Genomic DNA, 21,503 nt, shown 5'->3' on the forward strand with positions numbered 1-21,503 from the left:
TTCACAAGCTCATTTCACAGCCATTGCAGAGGCACTGAGTGTGATCTACAGAAGTAGTGCACTAAGAAAGTTTAGTTTTCAAATCTGTTTTTTATAATCATTGAAAGGTGAGCATCAACATATAAACAACCACCAGTGTTAGAAAGACGCACAATGCATGTAAAACACAAACCTGATCATCTTGTGATACAAATGCGATATGCAGTCACATACATATTGCTTTAAATAAATAAGTCTCTGGCCCAGAGGCCTCAGTTATGGCAGCAAAGACAAGACATTTAAAAATTCCTACCGTTTCTAAGCTTGAAGCTCTGATTTCTATTTAAACCAACAATGGTGTCTCCCCATTAAGTTTATCACCTGGTGGCTGGGAAGTTTACCCCAGGTACTGTACTGGATGATTCAGGTCCAGTACAGCAGTTCCTATCAGACAATGGTCAGTACCAGCTGCTTCAGAGGAAGGTGCAAGGCGGCCCTTAGTGGACAATTATCAAGTAACCGTCCCATGGGGAAGATTCCTAACTCCAGGCAGTTTAGTGGTTGGCTTATGCCTTGGAGTACGAAGGCTATCACCTCAATCCATGGGACGGATGGGGTCCTCAAGTAACAGTTAAAGAAAGCCATGTGGAGGGCAAATATCTGAATCTGCCTGTAGAGCAAATGCAGTTATGAGAATTGGGGGATGCATGAATGAAAAGATCTATCAGCAGCTAACGTGTTTCATAGAAATGCCTTTTTTCAGGAGAGGAAACCACTTTTTTTCTTAAATAACATAGGATCAACAGCTTGGCACATTAGCATTGCGCTACATGAAACAAAATAAGGTAAAATTCAAAGGAAGCTAATGAGAAGATATTCTGCTACCAGTCTAAGAGACATATGTGTTCAGTTTATTCCATTAAACTATTGATACAAATTATTCATGACTTTAAAAAAGGAAGAAATAGACACCAACTATTACTTGTACAAAAATACAATTACATCTCTGAAGGGTATTTTATACCTACCAACAGCAATCAAGCACGCAGGAAGACTGGAGAGCTTGACAACCTCCACAAAAAAACCCAAATACACAATACAGAAATGGGACTGAAAACTAACATGGTATATAATGTATATATTGATTTTTCCAGCATTGACAGTACAGATGTTAAGATGTATGCATCGTTCAGCTCACCATTAAGAATGCTGGCAGCACAGAATTGGGATATTAGCAATGTGCCTGAGATCCAATACCAGGGCAAATTTTAGTAGTTTAATAATTTGGAGGAGTTATTTGCTTGGAATTTTAATCTCACACAGAAGAAGCAGGAGGCCCTTTGGCTGTTAGTGAATCCATCTCTGCTGGGGGAAAAAGGATAATGACTATGTGGATACAGCTTTCCCTTTCATACAGAGGAGCAGGATATGCCCTGGCCGGGTGCTTGCTGAACAGCTGAAGGACAACTATGTATCCATTACAGTAATGCACCCAGCACTGATTCAGCACAGTGCTTGAAATACGTGTTTAAGTCTGTATTGGATCTTGCTTAAGTGCTTTGCTGAAGTGGGGACCGAGCCAGTATTGCTTGTGCACCCAATATTCTCAGTGACATCGACAGGATTCTTGGGTGCACAGACCAAACTCTGCCCCCTCAAACTGCACACCACTCTGAATGACTTGGAGCTTGATCCAGCACCCACTGAACAGGAGTGGCACATATCTGGAGAGCAGGATATGGCTTCTGCTCTGACCAGATGGTCAGAAGGAGGCCTAGTTAATCCATTTGCTCTCGATGCACAATACTGACAACTTGAGGGCTTTGTGTTACCAATATGAAACATTCATTTCACATCCACAGATAATATTTAGTCCTGCCATGAGTGCAGGGAACTGGACTAGATGACCTTGCAAAGTCACCTTCCAATCCGACCATGCTATGACCTGTAGCAAAATGACAGCTGAGCTGCTCTGGGGTCATGCTACTGAGATTGTAAAATTTGCATCAGAAAGAGCAACAAAACACACAGGCAAAGCTGTGCTTCTGGAACGTGGTCCGGAAAATCATTTGATTTGAAAATCACCACCCCTAATCTGAGCATGTAAATTCAGCACTCCGTCTTCTGTGCGCGCTCTCACCCTGCGCACTAAATGAAGCGGGAGACCAGCAGACATAGTAGGATGTGAGCATGTGCCTCAAGCCTCTGCCATGATGCTTGTGCACAAGGGGGCTCAGTTAAGGTTCCCTGTTCAACTTAAACAGTGACATTTCCTGACTTTTCAGCGCTTCACTCGGCAACCTTAACATTCCTTTAGTGTTTTTAGAAAATACACTTCGAATTTCTTCCCCAGCCCACCGCAGAGTAGCTGGAGACAGTCTTTATTTTCTCTGCACTCAGCAGGCTGGCCTGCTATTCCTGCTTCTCCCCACCTTGGGGTTGATAGCAGGCAGCTCCACTGGAATAAAAATCCTCAGACGTACCAAGGATCAGTTCATGTTGGATCTCCATGTCTCACTCCTCATCTTTTCACCGATGACGTTGAGAAAATTCTACGCATTTCCTGCTTTGTGTATTCATGCTGACGAGCTCCTTGGCTAAGTAGGCAGCCATGAGCACAGGATTTTTATGCAGTAGATCAAGGCCTAAGAGATGGTACAGAACTTCACAGCATTTGGCTTGCTTGCTGGTGTTGACTATACCGGCACTTACTGATGCCGGTGAAAAGGCCATCTTGGTACTAGAGTATGAGCCCAAAAAAAAAAAAATCAGTCCCTCCCCTCCCCAAACCATTCAGCGGAGGGCTTTTTACATGTAAGCTCTGATGGAGGAGCCTGCTGGTCACCAGCAACAAGAGCTCGACACTGGTCGGCCCACTCTGCTAGGAAAGAACCCAGCTCGATGCCATGCTCCACAGGCACCAAGGATCAGCTCTGGAGTCTTCTCCTTCCTCGGGGCTTGAACAACTGACTGCAATGACACCAGCGTAGCTCCCAGTGCCACGTAACTGCTGCTCTCTCCTCCTGCTCCCCAGCAACGCCAAGAGTGAACGTCAATAAGCCGGGACCCAGTCAGGCCGAGGGGTCAGTACATGGACTCGTCTCCCACGGTGGTGAAGGGAAGGCTGTAAGTGCTGCTCTTGCTGCGCTTACTCTTCTTGCTCCAGGCCAGCAGGGTGCTTGCGCTCTTGCTGTTCATGAGGCTCTTCCTGCTATTCTCCTTGTTGTTCTTCAGCAGCGCGCCCCCCGACGACATGGCTACCGACCTCCTGTCCGCCTGCCAGAAACCGAATTAAAACAAGAGCGTAAGATATAGCCCCGAGAGGGGAGGAATAGAAATGAACACACAGCTTTTATTAAGGCCAGTGCTGTATGTGGGGAAATGCCACTTACATATGTGCTGTAGGAACAGCGTGGCCTGGAGTACCGAACACATACAGAGACTGGTACTTCCAGAGTGCTGTACAAACGCTACGTCAATCCTCCCAACACTCCAGGAGTCTGCGTAAGTTTCACCCCCATTCTGACCTTGCACTAGTTACACACTGGTGTGCTTCCATGCAAGCAACAGCAGAATCAGGCCCAGAGAGTTTAAGGGACTCGCCAAAGCAGCCTGGAGACCGAGCTGAGGCTGGAGGGCTCTAGGCTTGCAGTCCTGTGCTCAGACCACTAGTCAGTGCTGCTGACTATCCACTTTATTTTAACTATGTGCTTTTCCCCATATGAGGGACCATCCATGTCCTGCTCAGAATCCTGGGAATTCCTCCTTTTCTTTACAGTCCCCACTCTCCAGACACCACCTTCTGACCCTAAATCTGCCTAACCAGCAGGACCTCAATCCTGAGCAATCAAGACTGGCTTTGCTTCCAAGCCCATCATCGCTACTTAACTGAACACCAGAGTGCACCCACTCTTTCCCATCTCCCCACAGCCGCCAGACCCCCAGACACTACTGGCCTAGGAAGCAAGAGACCACGAATGAAAATGGACTGTTCAATCTCCCACAGCCTGGTGCCAGAAACCAGTCTCTAGGCCAGCCCATGGAGAACGTATCAGAAGGAGAATAAAACCCAAGATGTTTCTAAAGGCAAAGCTTCAGGCCTGATTTTCAAAAGTGTGAAGTCAACGGGGAGCTGAGAGCCATGGGAGCTCAAGCACCTCTGGAAAAGTCAAGCCCTCACTCAGAGGACAGCAAAGCTTTGGCTCCCAGAAAGGTCCCTCTACACTCCCACAGGGTCACTAAAGTCTGGTATACGCTACAGAGTTAGGTCAACATAAGGCAGCTTACGTTGACCTACTTACGTCTGCGTACACACTACAGCCTTGCTCCCCACCGACGTAAGTACCCTATTACACTAACATAATAACTTCAAGTCCATGTGAGGCATAGGGCTTATGTCAGTGTTGTTAGGGTGAAGTGTAGGTGTAGACGCTGCCTTACTTACATCAGCTATTGGTTGTCATTGTCAATTTCACGGCTCCAGAAACTGACAAGAGTGTCTGAGGCTAGTAGTGGGTTCCAGCTACAGTCTGGCTGCCCCCCATCATGACTTCCCCTCTCTCAGCTAGGCATCTGCCTGTGGTCCCTGCTCCCCACTGCCCCTGGGCTTCCAGCACCCAGCTCCCCTTCAGGGAGCAGAGAAGCCTGAGCGACTGCTCACCACTCTTGGCGGAGAGAGGGGAGGCAAGAAGAAAGGGTGGCTGCTGGGCTCTTGGCGGGGAGCAGAGCTGAGAGCCTGGCCAGCAGCTGAGCTCCTGGCGGGAAGCTGAGAGCCCCACGCTGTCCTCCTTCAGTTGGTGGAAGCGCTCCTGGGAAGGACACGCACCATCAACAGAAGGAGGACAGTGTGGACATCAGCCACCACATTAATTACTGCACTGTCTGCAAGTCGACCTAATATAGGTTGACTTAAGTTTGTAGTGTAGACATGCCCTTAGGTCTCAGATGGAATCTGCCACATGATTTATTGTTTCCAGACTCCACTACCCAAAGTATCCTGAAGAGACAAAGCATCACTCAGCTTGGGTTGATCTCAGCAAGCTTCTCTTTGCCAGCCCTGGCTCTCCCTATATACATCCACCTAAGGGGCTTTTGCTAAGGTTCGGACAAAGCAAGAAGGTGAATTACAACGTTCTGTCCATCGGAACTCTGCAGGGTTACCACGCCAATGTCTACACCCTCTTCCCCGATGCTCTTCAGCAGCTGCACCACCTCAGCATGCTTGGACCACTTGCAGTCCTCGCTGTTCACAGAGACTATATAGTCTCCTTCCTTTAGCCCAGCTTCCTGCAAGAGAGTAAACAAAGGCATGTTTGGCCAAATGGAGCCTGTAATATCCCAGCATGGCTACAGAACAAGTCTTTCAGGAACTAGCAGAGACTCAGCTTTTCCTTCCCCAAAGTTCAATACAGCATGACCCTAGGACTCCGGTTGGACTATCTGAAGCATGGAGATGTTCCTAGGAAAATCCTCAGCCTGTTTAACTCAGTTTGCAGAGGCATTAAAGGAGACTACTTCTGCAAGATCTGGGGTAGGTCCAATCCAGCAAAGCACTTAAGCTATAAGTAGTTTCCATCTACTTCAACAGAGCTTAAAGCAAAGCACATGCTTACGTGCCTTACAAGACCGGGGTCAGAGTCCAGACCAGTGAAGTCAGTGGAAAGACTCCCACTGATACAATGGGCACCAGATGAGACCAGTAGTGAATACACAGAACATTACTGGTTACCAGTCTGATCTTTCAAATAACCTATCAAAAGATCCAGTAGATAAATGTTCTTCTCCCATGCTTATTTCTGTGCATCCTTCTATGCTTGCCCCCCGCATCCCTGCCCCTCCAGAAAGCTTTTCCTTTGAGAAGCTCTTCCGCCCATTTCCCCCCAAGCTTGACCCCTTATGGCCCTTCCCTTTCAATCTGTTCAGTTTCTTCACCACCCCACACGACTCCCAGTCCAAATTCTTTTCCCAACCATCCTCAGTTCCCCCATCCCCACCCCGTTCCATCCCTCCACCCCACCCCCCACTTCAGCTTCCAGCCATCCTCTGCTCATGTTCCCAGTCTCCCTCCCTGGCCCCTCATCCAATTTCAGTATCTCTGCCCCCCCACCCCAGCTCCCTGTCTCAGTCTCTTTGCCCAGTCAGCTTCAATGCTTCCCCCACCCCTTGGCTCCACATATGACACTTCTCCCTCTCCTCCCCCTCACCGGTTCCCGAGCTTCTCTGTCCCATCCCCAGCTTCCAGTCCCCTTGTCCAGCCAGTCCCAATCTCTGCTGCCTGTCCAATTTCCCTTCCCACACTCCACCATGCTAGCCTCCAGTCCAAGCGTCTTCCCATCGCCAAGACGCCTTGTCTGGGTCTACTCCCCCGGATTCCCTGGATCCAGTTCTGGTCCCCCCTACATTCAATTCAGGTGGCTGCCCCCCTTCTCACGACACATTACCTGCGGGGGCACTGAACACAGGAAAGAGTCCCCTTGCTCTCAGTTCTGGTGTCTGGATCTAGCAGAGCCCAGAGTAGCCACGAACTGCAGGGACAGTCCCACTAGCCCTGGGTGCTAGAGCATGCTTAGTGTGTACAGAATTTTTTGGGAACTAAGCTGAGATGTTCTAGTGAGTCTCTATTGAGTATGTGCCAAATATGATTTTTCAGAGACTTGTAACTCAGCCAGATTGGGGAGGACTTTCGTGACGATGACAAAAGATGCATCCTTGACACAAAGGCCAACCCTCCTGCCAAATTTCAAGTGTCTGCTCCAAAGCATGGAGGCGCTAAAGCTTCACAAAGAAAAAAAGTCTCCAGAATGTTTTAACGTGGGCAAACCAAAGAATTTTCCCTCAGCTCATCCTCAAAGGGCTGAATATATTTTTTGGAAGAGGGGTGGGTGTGGGGGGATTCAGTCTGAGACGGACATCCAGCATGGGAAATATCAGCCCAAACGGTTCCAGTTTGGCCCAAGTTATTAGCAGCTAAGAGTGTGGTCTCACACAGGGAAATGCCAGGCCCCCTGAATAGAGGTGGTGCTACTAACTCTGCCTGTATCTCCACCGAGGTGAACATTAGCTACTTACGGATGCACAGCCCCCAGGTATCACTCCCGCAATCAGGACGGGAGAATCCCCTCTGAGCGTCAATCCAAAGCCATTTTCCCCTCTGGCCAGGTGAACTCGCCGTGCAGGGCACCACTTGTTTTTGACTGAAAATACTGACAGAGGGCCCTGGACAAACAGACATATGACAACATGTTTCAGTGCAGTGGTCCTCTTGACAGTTCAGCCCTAGTCCCCTGGCTCACAGAGATCCCAGACTGACTGACTCATTGTTCAAGGAAGAGCGAAGCTGGATCACGTGTCTTCCGCAGACAATCCTTGGTTTGTGCCCACCAAGCAGTGTATACACTGACTAGATGTCAGAGTAACTGCAAACATTCGGTTGCCCAAAAGCCAGGGAGGTATTTTGGGGCTGGCAGTGCTTAACTGAATGACATTCAACCAATTCCTTGCAAGGAGGGAGGGCAAGATCTAGCCATCGAGAGCAGCTGTCAGAAACTGGGAGCTTCTGTCAATTTAAAGAACGTCTGTGGTTAGATTCAGACCTTCATCCAAAGTTAGAAGAACATAAAGACCCAGATCTACTTACCATTAGTGCATGGAATGGACTCTTCAACTCCCTCCCTTGACAACAAAGTCCCACCACCGGGGGGAATGGGGTGTGTGGGCTCTAGCTCAAGACTTTAGTCTGGGAACTGCAATCTAGTAGCCATGGAGGATGAAATCCACCGTCTGCAACACCAGTCCAGGTGGTGCTCACATGGATCCAAAGCGGGGCACAGTGCCAGCCCTCTGCACAGAGATGGATTTCATCCTTAAAGTCGGATCCTACTGCCGATGAAATCAATGGCAAAGCTTCCCTCAGCTTCAGCAGGAGTTGCAAGTGTTCCTGGTTCCTCTGCTGTGGCTCCCCAGCTGTCTGGAGTGCAGATGCCTGTAATATTCTGCTGCTCTGAAGTCCCCCTGGAAGCTGTGTGCTACACACATCCTGGGTACCCTGCACAAATTGTTCCAGTGGAAGCTGGTCGTGCTGTGCTATTCAATTAACAACTGCGAACGGGATCACATTAGGGAATAGGGAGAAGCTGACATTAAGCAGTTTGTTTCCCTGAGCTGGGAAGTGCCCGCCCCACTGGCACAAATGCTGCTGGCCACTACTTACACCAAGAGCCTTCACTGAATCAATGGGAAGCCTTCTGGAACCAGTCTGAGACACTAGCATGTTGGTTGACATCCACACAACCTTCATCTAGCTTTACTCTGGCTTGCTGGTGGCATGAATCTACAGGCAGCCTTGGTCTCATTTTAAATCATACTCTCTCCCTTTGCCAGTGAAGGTGCCTTCCTAAGCCTGGAAGCAGCAAGAGCATCGCTTAGTTCCCAGATGAAGTGTCTGAATGAGGAGAGGTGACAAAGACTCAAGTGTCCCCATTAATTCCCATGGCAGGATGCACTGAGCTGGCTTTGTCAGCTTTCCCCGTGACTGCTGTCTGTCTGTATCCACTTGTCTCTTGTCTTGTACATAAGTGGTCAGCTCGTTGGGGCAAGGATTGTCTTTTAGTCCTGTCTTGGTTTGTACAGCGCATAGCACAATGGATCCTGGTCCCTGGCTGGGACTCGTAGGAACTAGGATCACACAAAAAATAATTAAGACCTATTACCACAAAGCTGAGGCAACTGCATATTGTGAAACTGCTCTCAGCCCACACTGGGCCATGTTCACTATTGCTTTAGGAAACCCTCTACAGTCCAAGAAATAAAAGAAGGAGACAACATACCAAAGAGAATTAAGCCTTGTGCCACCTACTGGTTTTGCATTAGGGGTGGTCTGCACTCAGGCTGAGGACGATTTCCAGCTTGGGCAGACGAAGGCATGCTAGCTCTGATCCAGCTAACACCGCAGTGGAGCTGCAGCAGCATGGGTGGTGGGATGGGCGAGCTGCCCCAAGCACAGTCCCACCCTACATCCTTATCTGGGCTGCTGCAGCTACACTTCTGTTCTTAGCACACTAGCTCAATGAAAACTGGTGCGCATGAGTCTACCTGAGCTGGAAATTACACCTTCAGCTCAAGCGTTGCCGTACTCGTGAATGGGCTGCCTAGCTCTCAGGACCTGCTCAGAGCATCACGGAGACGCCTCTAGATGCTGCACGCAATGGTCCCCCCCTTGCATGACCTCACAGCAATTTCATCATGGGTTTTGATAGGTATCAGGCACTGGCCCACGTGCTGGCCTGTTTCCTCTCATCACTGTTACATACCAGTCTATGGAAGATGTCTGTCACCTTCACCTGGGAGAAGTTGGGAGATTTTATTTCTGGTCTCTGATTCGTTTTGGCTAAGAGTAAAAGAAAAAACAAAGACGTTCCATTCTTGCACAAGTGAACCAGGAGCTGTTGCTTATGTATGTATCTAGGGGGGCCAAGCAGACTCAGCCTATCATGCTGACCAACACTGTTTCCTTGTGCTGCCCCGTCTGTCTGCGTCCATCTGTTGCCTCTTGTCTTATACTCAGATTGTAAGCTCTTTGGGGCAAGCACCATCTTCTTGATCTGTGTTTGTACAGCACCTAGACAATAGGGACCTGGGCCACAACTTGTCTCCTAGGTGCTATGGTAACACATGATTAGTAATGTCAGGACAGCAACAGTGTATTCAGTAGAAAAAGCCCAACCCTGCTCAGGTGACAGACCAGCATGACAGGCCCAGTCTCCCAGCTGGTGTAAATCAGTCTAGCTCCATTTAAGTCATTGGAGCCATGCCTGTTTACTCCAGCTGATGGCTTGGCCCACAATTTGCATCACCACATAACTGCGCTTCAGGAAATTGCTGCATAATACCAGAACGTATTAAACAAACCATCTGATCTGGGTGTGTCTGTGTCTAATCCTAACTCTGCCACCAGCTTGCTGTGTGATCCTGGGCAAGTCACATCCCTCCTTTGTGCTGTAGTTTCCCCCTCTGTAAAATACCTTCCAAACCCACTTAGGTGGTGGGGTAGATGGAAGAAATGTAGCTTAACGTTTATGAAGTGCATCAAATTTCTTGGATTAGTAGTGCCACAAAAATACAAATTCTTCTCTCATCCTTCAGAATGGAGGAAAGAGCTAGGCTTTCACACTATGTCTGTCACCATGGTCTGCGACAAAATCTGAATCTTTAGGACATTATCAATGAGTAATAACTCTCCCAACATGGCTCCTGCAAGCGCACATGCCAATTTAATTTGAGAGGAGATAATTTAGCAGAGAAAAGGACTAAGGGAGGAGGAGCCTGAAGGACCAAAGATACCGTAAGAAGACTGTCAACAGTGCTCCCCACTTACGATGAATGTCGGGAGCATCTCCAGTTTCGAAGAAGTCTTCCTCATGATCGATTTCTGAGTATTTGCTAAGCGAGCGCTTGTGAGCGAAGGAGAGGACCTCCTGGAGGATGTCCATCTTCCTCAGGATCTTACACAGGCTGTGGATCCTCATGGCTTCCTCGTGTCGCATGATAGCTTTTTTCAAATGAGCCTTGCCTATAAAGTACAAAATTCATAACACGCCCGTCACTGACAGGACAGATAATTCAAGCAGCAGTATGTTCCCTCCAAGCCACTAGCAGATCAGCAGAAAGCAGTCCCAGTAACTTCACTGCTACTTTTGGTGAGGTAGCTCGACGAAAGCTAAGTCAGGAGGGCCTATACAGGCTGCAACCGCAACTCCCAAATGCAGCACAGACCTGCCCAAGCATGCAGTGCTCCATTTTGATCTGAGTGGAGGTAGCACCAATCATGGACATGCAGGCCTCACCTCTATGTCTCACAGGAGTAGTTGTGCTCAATGGGCCTGGGCAACGACATGGAGTTTTCAATTCAATTCTTTATTGGTATAGGGTTTCCTCCTCTGTCCCCATGCAGGGCTATTGCTCAGCCCAACATGGGTTCAGTTACGATTTAGGACGCGTCATTTAAGATCTGCTGTAGCCAAACAAGTTATTGGGCTCTTTACAGGAGTAACTGTGTGGGCTTTAGAAGTTTGAATTATATACGTGGTCAGACTAGGTCCCTAAATCCTTTCTGGCTTTAAGCCGTGAATTTATTAACACAGATGCAAAGAGTCAAGAAGCTACCTGTGGCCAGCGATAAACCACAGAATAAACAATCTTCTGGTAGCTCCAGTTTAAAGACACATGATGGGAACACAGTTCAGTAAATTAACTCTGGATTTACAGGTGTAAGATCAGAACCTGACATACCAGGTTCTATGCTATATGTTTCTCAGAAGTGAATATTTGTTCTGTAGGATCTTAACAAGGCAAGTATCTTTAGGTCCTGTTCTCTACTAGGAGAAAGAAATTCATTAAAATTAGTATTTTTCATTTTCTGTCTAACAGATCAATCTATATTAAAAATACACACCACTATTTGGAATTCGTAGATTCTTGATCACTGGAGTGAACTTGGTTTTGTAAGTGCTAAAATGGACTTCCTGCTTTTTCCTATCATGTACAGAAACACATAGGGATGGTCTGTCTGGATTTCGTGATCAAAGGATTAGTCAAAATATAATAGCAATTAAGAAATATACAAGCCTAGGCATGTCCTGAAAAGTTCTCAGATAATTATGTTGCTTTCCAATTAATCTTTACATTGGGACATAAAAGAGTCTCCCTCCACTCCCCAGAGAGCCTTAAGTCATGTTTTAGAACTAAAGTCAACTATCTGAACTGGCATTTCTGCCTAGAATATTACTTAGTTGAAGATGAAGGTGTGCTGACTCCTGACAAGGTGGTACAACATCTTACACGGTTGGTCTAAAAATCAGTGGTTTTCAACCTTTTTTCATTTGTGGACCCCTATAAAATTTCAAATGCAGGGTGCAGAGGATCCTTTTGGAAATCTTCGACAGTCTGCAGAACCCCAGGAGTCCGCGGACCACAGGTTGAAAACCACTGGTCTAAATGCATTGAAGTTACAACCCAATGCGCCACAGATGCGGCGAGGAAGACTGCTCTTTTGTGAGAAAGGAAAGAGGGACCTTCCTGTGGATACGTTTTAACCTCTGGACCCTGGGAACATACAAGAGCAGAGACTGGGGTCTTCGCTTTCCTTTATTTATAAGGATTAACAGGGCCAGTTTGTTTTCTTGGTAGAGAAGAGCAATAGAGCCAGATTCCCAGCTGGTGTAAATCAACTGGAGCCACACACCAACTTACACCAGCTGTGGAACTGGCCCCCTAAATCTTAGCAAGACGTCATTTGGAATAGCTGGTTTGTGATGTTCTGTTGGGAACACTTAAGGTTCTCATTTGTCTCACTAGTACTATGATAAGATCTAAACCCTCTTGCTTGGAACATTTCAAAACTAAACTAGGCAAAGCAGCTAGTAGGGAACAATCCAGCCTTGGGCTGAAGATGAATTTATTCCCAGCAGGTCTTTGTCTTTTGGTTTTTCATGCTTTTTAAATCATAGCAGGTTTAGATGCACAATGACGCAAAAGGGGGTGGGGGGGGGGAGAGGCAAAGCAGATATGACAAACTAGAGCTTAAGACCCAGGCTTTCTATTGTTCCAGTCGCTTCAGGGATGGTTGTTAGAATAGAACAAAAAAACAACACACATGTAGCTGAAAAAGCAAGTGATAAATTTGCCTTTTTTATGACAATCAGTATCAAAGGGAGCAAGAGATAGGAGTTATAGCCCCCCAGTATCCTCTGTGATCAGGTTCATAACCTGAAAACTAGGAGTCAACCTGCATTTGAAACTTGCAGTTAAGACAAATCTGCTTGGATTTACCGAGTCGCGTTTTGTTAAAAGACTTGTTAAAAGCACCACAGACCATTGATGTGATAAGAGCCATATTCAATAGCTTTTTAAAGACACCTAGGTACTTGGGTCTCTTTCCTAAACCTGAACTATAAACCGACTTAGTTTTTATAAAAAAATTCTGCTTTCGATAGATAATACTGGTGTTTACTTTTAGGCACTTTTTCTATTTTTATCTATTTAAGTTTTCAGTTCAGGGACGTTATGGGAGGAGTCAGACAAATTATTAAACAACAGAAGCAGGGATGGCATGGTGTTTACCAGAGCTGGTTTTTACCACTCTGTCCCACTTTAAGGCATTTTCTATTTTGAAAACTGTTTCATTAATACATACTACATTACACTTTGAATATGTAAGGAAAACTAATTGTGGTTACATAGGAGGTAGATTCAGAGATTAAATTTAGGATTGTATGAATAAAAAAAATTCTAGTGGGCATAATTATATTGCTGAACATCAGAAGGTCTATACATTTTTGGTCTGGTATTGTCCTCAAAGAAGAAGTTATACAAGTTGTGACTCATTTCAGTTTTCAATATTTAAATAAACAAAAGTCAAACACGTTCGACTATATGAAAACAATAATGCAGAGTTGTAGGGTTTTAGTGTTGAGCAATCAGAAGCATGCCAAGTCGTAGACTAGCAGTCCAGGTCCATTTGGCCATCCTGCATTCTATAGCAAGAGACAAAATTTGATGCAGCAGATAGATTAAGCCTGTGCCTAAATTCTGAATTGATGTATTCAGAGTTTGAAAAGAGATTTTTTTCTGTGATTGCTGAACTTGCTGGACACTGATGCAATAGCACCAACAGGTCTATGAAGTCGGATGGAATATCAATATTCTTCAGGGTTTTTTTTTAAATCTGTGACAAGGGAATCTTTTTCCTTGATAGTGGACAAAAACACTGATTTGGATCTGAAGCTTCTTGAACTTTAAACGCAAGTAAATATGGCAAAAAATTGGGATTTTTGCTGAGGTACCGATGCCTTGCGATTTCTGCACTGGTGTTAATGTAGATTTTTACAGGTTTATGCGAAGGCTGAGGCTTGAGAAAAGGTTCGTGGTCATATGGATGGTGAGAAGGGTGTCAGTTTCAGATGGGGCCTTGAGGAAACAGTCGTCCAAGTATGGAAAGATGACGATGCCCTCTGTGTAGGGAGGCAGTGACTACTGCAAGGACCTTAGAAAACACACGAGGGGCGGTCGACAGTCTGAAGGGCAGTACCTTATACTGATAGTGGTCGGTTCCCATAATGAACTGGAGAAAGCATCTGTGGGCGGGATGTATGGTGATATGAAAGTACATGTCTTGGAGGTCAACGGCTGAGAATCAATCCCCCTGTTCCAGTGCTGGGAGAACAGTGGAGAGGGTAACCATCTTGAAGCATTGCAGTTTGACGAATGTATTTAGTTTCAAAGGTCTAGGATTGGTCTCCATCCACCAGATTTCTTTAGGACAAGAAAGTAATGAGAGTAAAAACCCTTCCCTCTCTGTGTTGGGGTGGGACTGGTTCTATGGCTCCCAATCAGAGATTATTTCTCTCTTCTCCTAGGATGGGTTCATGAGAAGGGTCCCTGAAAAGGGACGGGGAGGGAGAGTGGCAGGGTGGGATAGATAGGAAAGGGATGACCTTCCCTGACGACCTCCAGAACCAACTTATCTGAGGTAATTAGCTACCATGATGGAAAGAAAGGGGGTAGGAGGTTGCCAAATTGGTGGGATGTCAAAGATGGTTGATAGGACTGGAACAGAGGAAGGCTTCTCGGGGCCTCATCCACATCTTCAAAATTGTTGTTTTGGTTGGAGGTGTGAGAGAAGTATCCCCTGGGAAGTCATAGGTCTGTGTTTGGTAAGTAGCTTCTATTGATGTTGTTGGGTATCATATTGCTGCTCTGAGGTATAACACAGTGGTCGGGGTCAGGGATGAAGTCGATACTTCCCCAGGCATCTCTTTGGCACTGGAGAGTAAATATCGAGGGTGTGGAGAGTTGCCTGAAATCCTTAAGGGACCACAGGGAGTCATCCATACGCTCCACAAATAACTTAGGGCCAAACTCTATTGGGCTTTTCTAAAGAGGTACAAACTACAAGAGGTGCAGCCATGATACCTGCCTCATAACAGCAGCAGTTTCTATGAATCGGGCTGTGGTGTCCACAGAGTCTAAAGAGGCTTGCAGAGTTGTATGGGCTAAGAGGTGTCCCTCAGAGATGAGCTCTTGGAGTTGTCCCAGTTTTTCATCAAGAAGGTCGTGGCAGAGAGTTCCTGTATTTTAGAGTAGTTAATGTCAGTATACTTAGCCATGAGAACCTTGTAATTGGATATGTGAAACTGGAGAGAAGAGGCTACATAAGCTTTACACCCAAACAGATCCAGTCGCTTCCAGTCTCTATCACGGTGTATTGGTCAAGATTGGTATTTTCTTGCATGGCATTGATAACGATGGAATTCTGAATGCAGTGAGTAAAAAACAAATTCCAAGTCCTTGACGGGACCATAGTATTTTTTGTCTTCCCCCTTTCAAGTCAGCGGAATGGACACTGGGGTTTGCCAGAGTACCTCTGCAGGATTGGGAAGGTCCTGGTTGATAGAGAGCTATTTTGGAGCACGATGACGTGTGCAGGATGTTGAGCAGCTTATGTTGTTGATCCTTCCCCTCCTCTAAAGGAATCTGAAGATTGTCTGCAAGCCTGCAAAATAACTGCTGAAAGTGTCTGAAATCATCAGCTGCAGTTGGAGACGGAGATATGATAGCCTCATAAGGAGAAGAGGAGGAGAAGTGGAGCAGCAGTAGAATTTCCTCCTCCTGCTCTTCTTCCTCCTCCAGTATGGGAAGAGGCGAGAGACCGATGAAGAAGGTGAAGGCCTTTGGATCTGGTCCGTGGGAGGTTCCCAAACTGTTCTCTATACATGGCCCAAGGATCCCAGTATGGCCAACATTGAGGGAGTGGCATATGGGGTTGCATCCATAGTGGTACATACCAGAGGCCTGGTCCAATGGTGGATTGCATGTAATGTATAGAAGAGGCCTTGTGAGACTGTCTCGGGTGGGACCGAGTACTCCTCCTCCTCAACATCGCTAGGGAAGGCAGGTACCATCCTCGGGGAACAGTGATGTGATTCCAGCAACGAGGATGGCAGTGGAGGTAGATCACATTCAAGGAGTGGGGGGACTCAGGCACCTCGGAGACAAACATGTCTTTGAGGTATCAAAACTCCTGTGGAGGAGGGAAGAGCAACACTGGCACAGCTGATGGGGTTTGTCATAAATATAAAGGGAAGGGTAAACCCCTTTGAAATCCCTCCTGGCCAGGGGAAAGCTCCTCTCACCTGTAAAGGGTTAAGAAGCTAAAGGTAACCTCGCTGGCACCTGACCAAAATGACCAATGAGAAGACAAGATACTTTCAAAAGCTGGGAGGAGGGAGAGATGTCAAGGTTCCTCCCCCACTCTGAACTCTAGGGTACAGATGTGGGGACCTGCATGAAAAACCTCCTAAGCTTATCTTTACCAGCTTAGGGCAAAACTTCCCCAAGGTACAAAATATTCCATCCGTTGTCCTTGGATTGGCCGCTACCACCACCAAACTAATACTGGTTACTGGGGAAGAGCTGTTTGGACGCGTCTTTCCCCCCAAAATACTTCCCAAAACCTTGCACCCCACTTCCTGGACAAGGTTTGGTAAAAAGCCTCACCAATTTGCCTAGGTGACTACAGACCCAGACCCTTGGATCTGAAGAACAATGAACAATCCTCCCAACACTTGCACCCCCCCTTTCCTGGGAAATGTTGGATAAAAAGCCTCACCAATTTGCATAGGTGACCACAGACCCAAACCCTTGGATCTGAGAACAATGAAAAAGCATTCAGTTTTCTTACAAGAAGACTTAATAAAAATAGAAGTAAATAGAAATAAAGAAATCCCCCCTGTAAAATCAGGATGGTAGATATCTTACAGGGTAATTAGATTCAAAAACAGAGAACCCCTCTAGGCAAAACCTTAAGTTACAAAAAAGATACACAGACAGAAATAGTTATTCTATTCAGCACAATTCTTTTCTCAGCCATTTAAAGAAATCATAATCTAACACGTACCTAGCTAGATTACTTACTAAAAGTTCTAAGACTCCATTCCTGGTCTATCCCCGGCAGAAACCCAGTGTAAGACAGACACACAGACCCTTTGTTTCTCTCCCTCCTCCCAGCTTTTGAAAGTATCTTGTCTCCTCATTGGTCATTTTGGTCAGGTGCCAGCGAGGTTACCTTTAGCTTCTTAACCCTTTACAGGTGAGAGGAGCTTTCCCCTGGCCAGGAGGGATTTCAAAGGGGTTTACCCTTCCCTTTATATTTATGACAGGGTTGAAGATTTTCTTGGTGCCAAGGACATAGTGGGTGCTGAAAAGGATGTCGGCATTAGTAGGGTTGTCGGTGCTGGCAATTTTGTTGGCGCTGTGATGCCTGGAGTAGGTCTGGTTGGTACACCTGGCACTGGTTTCAGAGGTCTTGCATCTTAGTCTTTAACGTCTAGGGACAATGCTGAGGGCTGCAAATCTGCCAGAGTAGGGTCTTTAGATTGTTGGTTGACATCAGTACGAGAGGTACTCAGGTGAGACCTGGAACTATGTCCCCTCTCTGAGGATGTTGAGGCAACCGAGCTCACTGGGGATGGAGTTCTGGCACGCGGTGTCTCAGTAGGTGACGAGGGAGCCGTTTCTTTGTGTTAGAGTGGGGAGAAGATTTTATTTTGGAAAGACACAGCAAATGGGTCAGTAGACAACCTGGCAGAGTGTGAGGGCTGTAAAGGGGAAGTGTCTGGGCTGGGTTCTGAAGCTGAACACAGTGATTTCTCCATGAAGAGAAGTCACAAGCAAATGCCCCAGTCTTTTCTGGCCCTGGCAGTGAGCACACACTTTTGTGGGATGTGTCCCTTCCCCAGGGAGTGAATGTACTGCTGGTGACGGTCAGTTACTGGGAAGGCATTCTAGCAGGATACACCCCTCTTGAATCTGGGAGTGCCAGGCAAGGGTGAGGGAAAAGCTTCCCAGTTGGGAAGGGCAGGAAGCGGGAAATGAAAACTTAAACTACGAACTAATGAGGAGGCGAAGCAGGTGGAAAAGTGGAGATTTTTCTTCTTTTTTTTTTAAATTGGGAGAGTCGGAAGGAAAGAACTAACAAATAAACTCCTAACAGGTAAGGCACTATCAAAGGTAAAGGAGAAGCAGGCTCTGCTGCGGATTCCATCCCAGACCAAAGGCGGTAGAGAAGGAACTGGGGGCAGTCGGAACCCACAGTGCTATATATGCACGTCCTGCTCACAGCACGAGACAGAGGAGATGCCCATGTGCAGTCCAACAGCCATGGCTGACGAAGATCTCCAAAGCTGGGTGCAGGGGGTGCTGCTGCATGCACAGTGGAGCACCCATGGGGGCATCACTCAAAGAAGAGCCATGACTCTTCCTCCTTGACGTCTTTAATTGACGTGGACCTGGCTTTCTTTTGAGGTACTTGGCAATGACAGTGCAGTATTATCAGTACCTTCATCCTCACAGTCCGAGTCTAACACTCAAGTGCATTTAACCAAAGTCATTGGTCCGGTGTCTCTTTGTTCTTTCCACTGCATTTTGCAGTCTGCCCACCTGATCACTTTTTCTTTGCCATTTCTACATCTAAGAAACTTTGCCATCTTCGTAGCTTCCTCAAAATAGCCATGAATTGGGTCAGTTGGGGTCCACTTTTGCTCAAGTTGAAATATTTTGACGTGAGTTCCTGTACTGAATGCAGCTGCAACTGCTGTATGCCAGCAGCCACATCAAGAGACAGTACTGGACCGGACAGTTAGTTTTGCAGTTTACCTCAGACTGAAGTGTTGGTATCTGGGAATTCCCTTTCTTTGTTTGGTAAACGAACATGTCATTTTCATAGCTAAACAAAGAAGGGGGAATCCCCAGATTCCAAAGTTTCAGTTTGAGGTAGCCAAGGCAATAGATTACAGTTTTAGGCTGAGGATTTTTTTGGTCTTATTTAGTTTCCTTTCATTAAAATTAAACACACCACATTACTACAAAATCATCATCAAATTGCTAAATATTTTTAGTAATGAGCATTAGTATATTCTCATAATAATTTTATTTTTTTTCCAGTTTAGACTGGCATTTACCAGCGTTCTGTCCTAACCTAGTTTTCCCTGGGAAAATTGCCAACCCTGAGTAGATGCTGAGATTCAAAAAGTTAAAGCTTTATAAGCCATTAAAGCACACTGTATATTTTGACATGTGATGTTGAAAAGTAAATATCCCTAAACTCTAATAAGTTCTCAAGCAGCATATTTCTTACTTTGCCTAGCTGTAAATTGTGATCATCGTTGATGGAAACAGTCGGCAGTTTGTGTGCATACAGTGAAATCAACGTTTCCCAACATTTACTAATAAAAGTCTAATGCTTCGAAGCCTAATGCTAAGACACCTCCCGCTCAAGTTGTGGGTTCCACTACAGATTCGCAGCCCAGCCCAACTCCCATTACATCCTGTGAAAGAAACCCATTGAATGCAGTGCAAGAGGGCCATTAAAGTGAGTCCAACTCTGAAAAGCACCTACACTTAGAGCTTCTCCCGGGATGTATTCGAGTGATAACTACTGACTTCAATGTGTGAAGTAAACTTCCCTGTTTTTGCTTCCAATTAGCCTTGGAGAGCCAACCCCACTACGTTAGAGAGCTGGATTCCATCCTGGTTCATGCATCACCAGCAGTATTTGTAACTAAGTACCGAGTGCAGAACTTTTTTTGTTGGCTATTTGCGAGCCAGAAAGAGCCCTGCTTGGCTCTCTGATCCTAGGGGCACTTGCAGCATTGGCAGTTAAAAAAACTTCTTTAGTGTATAAAATAAGCAGATACAATGCAGCGTTATTGAGAGAAGAACATAGGACCCCACAAAATGCTATTTCCTCTCACAGATACAGTCACTGGAGAATGTCTGTTACCCTGCCCCTGAAAGTAGCTGTAGTGTCTGCTTCTATCATAGAATTTCCAACCAGAAGAGTTAAAGTGACAGGATTCTCTTCATTTTCATACTGCCCTCGGGGCTCTGAGGCACTAGAAATGTCTGCAGGCTCAGGAAGACAGAGCTACATCCAGTCACGGTTGGAAGGGTCTTTGCAACCAGAAAATCTAAAACCTGTTTGTTTTTGTTTGGTTTTAAATGACAGCTTAAATTTCTACAGAAGTCTATGGACTTAATTCAAGGAAAAGGTGAGGGAGTACATACTTTTTTCATGCCCTGGTCTTATCTTCAAGACATCAAAGCAGGATTGAGGTGTTGAGAAGTGAAGCAACAAACCTCCAAGACACCCTGCCTGATAAATATCCCCCCTACCTGGCTGGTGTAGGATTTATAGTTAAAAGTCTGACTATAGAAAGGAAGACACCTGGCATGTTCCAGTCACAGCTTCCCAGAAGAGGCCCCTTTCAAGCCACCACCACGGAAAAGGCAGACCTGGGGAGGGGAGTGTGTTGAACATGGTTTCTCGATACATCTTCACCATGCCCTCATGGATGCTGTCCACAGAGGGAAGTAGCGGGACTACACTGGGGCTTTTCATGCATCAAAACTTGTCTCCTGGCTAATGCCTGACGAGGTTCACTACGCTGAAGGATAGTTACCCAGTTTCCTTCGCTCCTCCTGGTCTTGCAGCACAAGACGAAGTGATGGTCCCTCCGGCACGGTGATGTGGAACTGGATAAAGGCCTTTTCGTGCTCTGGGAGGTCAGCAACAGACACGGCTGTGTGAAACAAGCAGGTGTACACACGCTCAGTGGAGTATTCAAAGCATTACTCATCCATAAATAGCTGGAATTTCCCAGGCAGATGAGAGAAGAACCTGGATAGCCTGTCTGCAGCAGCACTTGGATCTACATTGCTCCAACAGTTTAAAGGGTCGGTGTTTTTAATTACACTAGAGCCTCTGTACTAACTGATCCAAATGCAGGGCAGGGGGCCTGTGTATTTAATGGGGCAGCCTACAAAATCACCAAACATATGAAAAATTTCAAGTTTTTGGGCCAGCTCTAGGGTTTATGCTGCACCCATCACTGTGGTATCTGGGCACCTTCTAGGTCTCCCAATTTCCTTAGTTCCTTTTTAAAGTAGGCATGAAAATAAAAAAAAGTGTCCGAGATATATGCCCCGGTCACAAATACAGAGGGTATGGCTACATTGCGATCAGGAGGGGTGACTGCAGCAAACACACACAGTCAAACTAGCTTTGGGCTAGCTAGGGTAACAGCAGCAGCGGAGCCAGGGCACCATGGGTGGCGGCACGGGCTAGCCACTCTAGTATGTGCTATGGGTCCTGGACAGACTTGTACTTGGGAGGCTGGCCCATGCCACCACTCCTGTTGCCACAGCTGCACTGCTGTTATTGAGCTAGATCAGAGCACTATCTTGGTGAGGCTGAAACAAACAAGTCTTGTCACAAGCCCTTCGAGCACCGGATCTAGTCTGTTTGTGTTGGCTTTTTTTTTTTTGTAATTAGTCCTCAGCCAAAGCAGTGGCTAATCTTTTCAGGTCTGAATGAACTTCAGGATTACAGCATAAGCTCCTCTCTAGGGAATAGGAGGTGATAATGAGAGATTGGGAGGGCTCCTGAATTGAGAGAGTCCTGGGGCTCAAAT

The 21,503-nt window shown here is 46.4% G+C and overlaps 1 protein-coding gene across 6 annotated transcripts in view; it reads right to left on the minus strand.

Annotated features, from left to right (window-relative positions):
• Nucleotides 1-869: 869 nt before the first annotated feature.
• The window catches only part of RHPN1 (rhophilin Rho GTPase binding protein 1), a 93,650-nt gene continuing 73,016 nt past the window's right edge, over nt 870-21,503 (minus strand). For all 6 annotated transcript variants that reach the window (XM_048841815.2, XM_048841816.2, XM_048841813.2 and 3 more), the window contains 6 exons: nt 20,493-20,612; nt 10,352-10,546; nt 9,288-9,364; nt 7,048-7,194; nt 5,107-5,265; nt 870-3,255 (listed from right to left, as the gene is read on the minus strand). In XM_048841815.2, coding sequence (XP_048697772.2) covers nt 3,064-3,255; nt 5,107-5,265; nt 7,048-7,194; nt 9,288-9,364; nt 10,352-10,546; nt 20,493-20,612 — 890 coding nt within the window. In that variant the 3' untranslated portion in view covers nt 870-3,063. The remainder of the gene's footprint in view (nt 3,256-5,106; nt 5,266-7,047; nt 7,195-9,287; nt 9,365-10,351; nt 10,547-20,492; nt 20,613-21,503) is intronic.

Source organism: Caretta caretta, chromosome 2 (genome assembly GCF_965140235.1).
Source record: "Caretta caretta isolate rCarCar2 chromosome 2, rCarCar1.hap1, whole genome shotgun sequence".
Classification (NCBI taxonomy): domain Eukaryota; kingdom Metazoa; phylum Chordata; order Testudines; family Cheloniidae; genus Caretta; species Caretta caretta.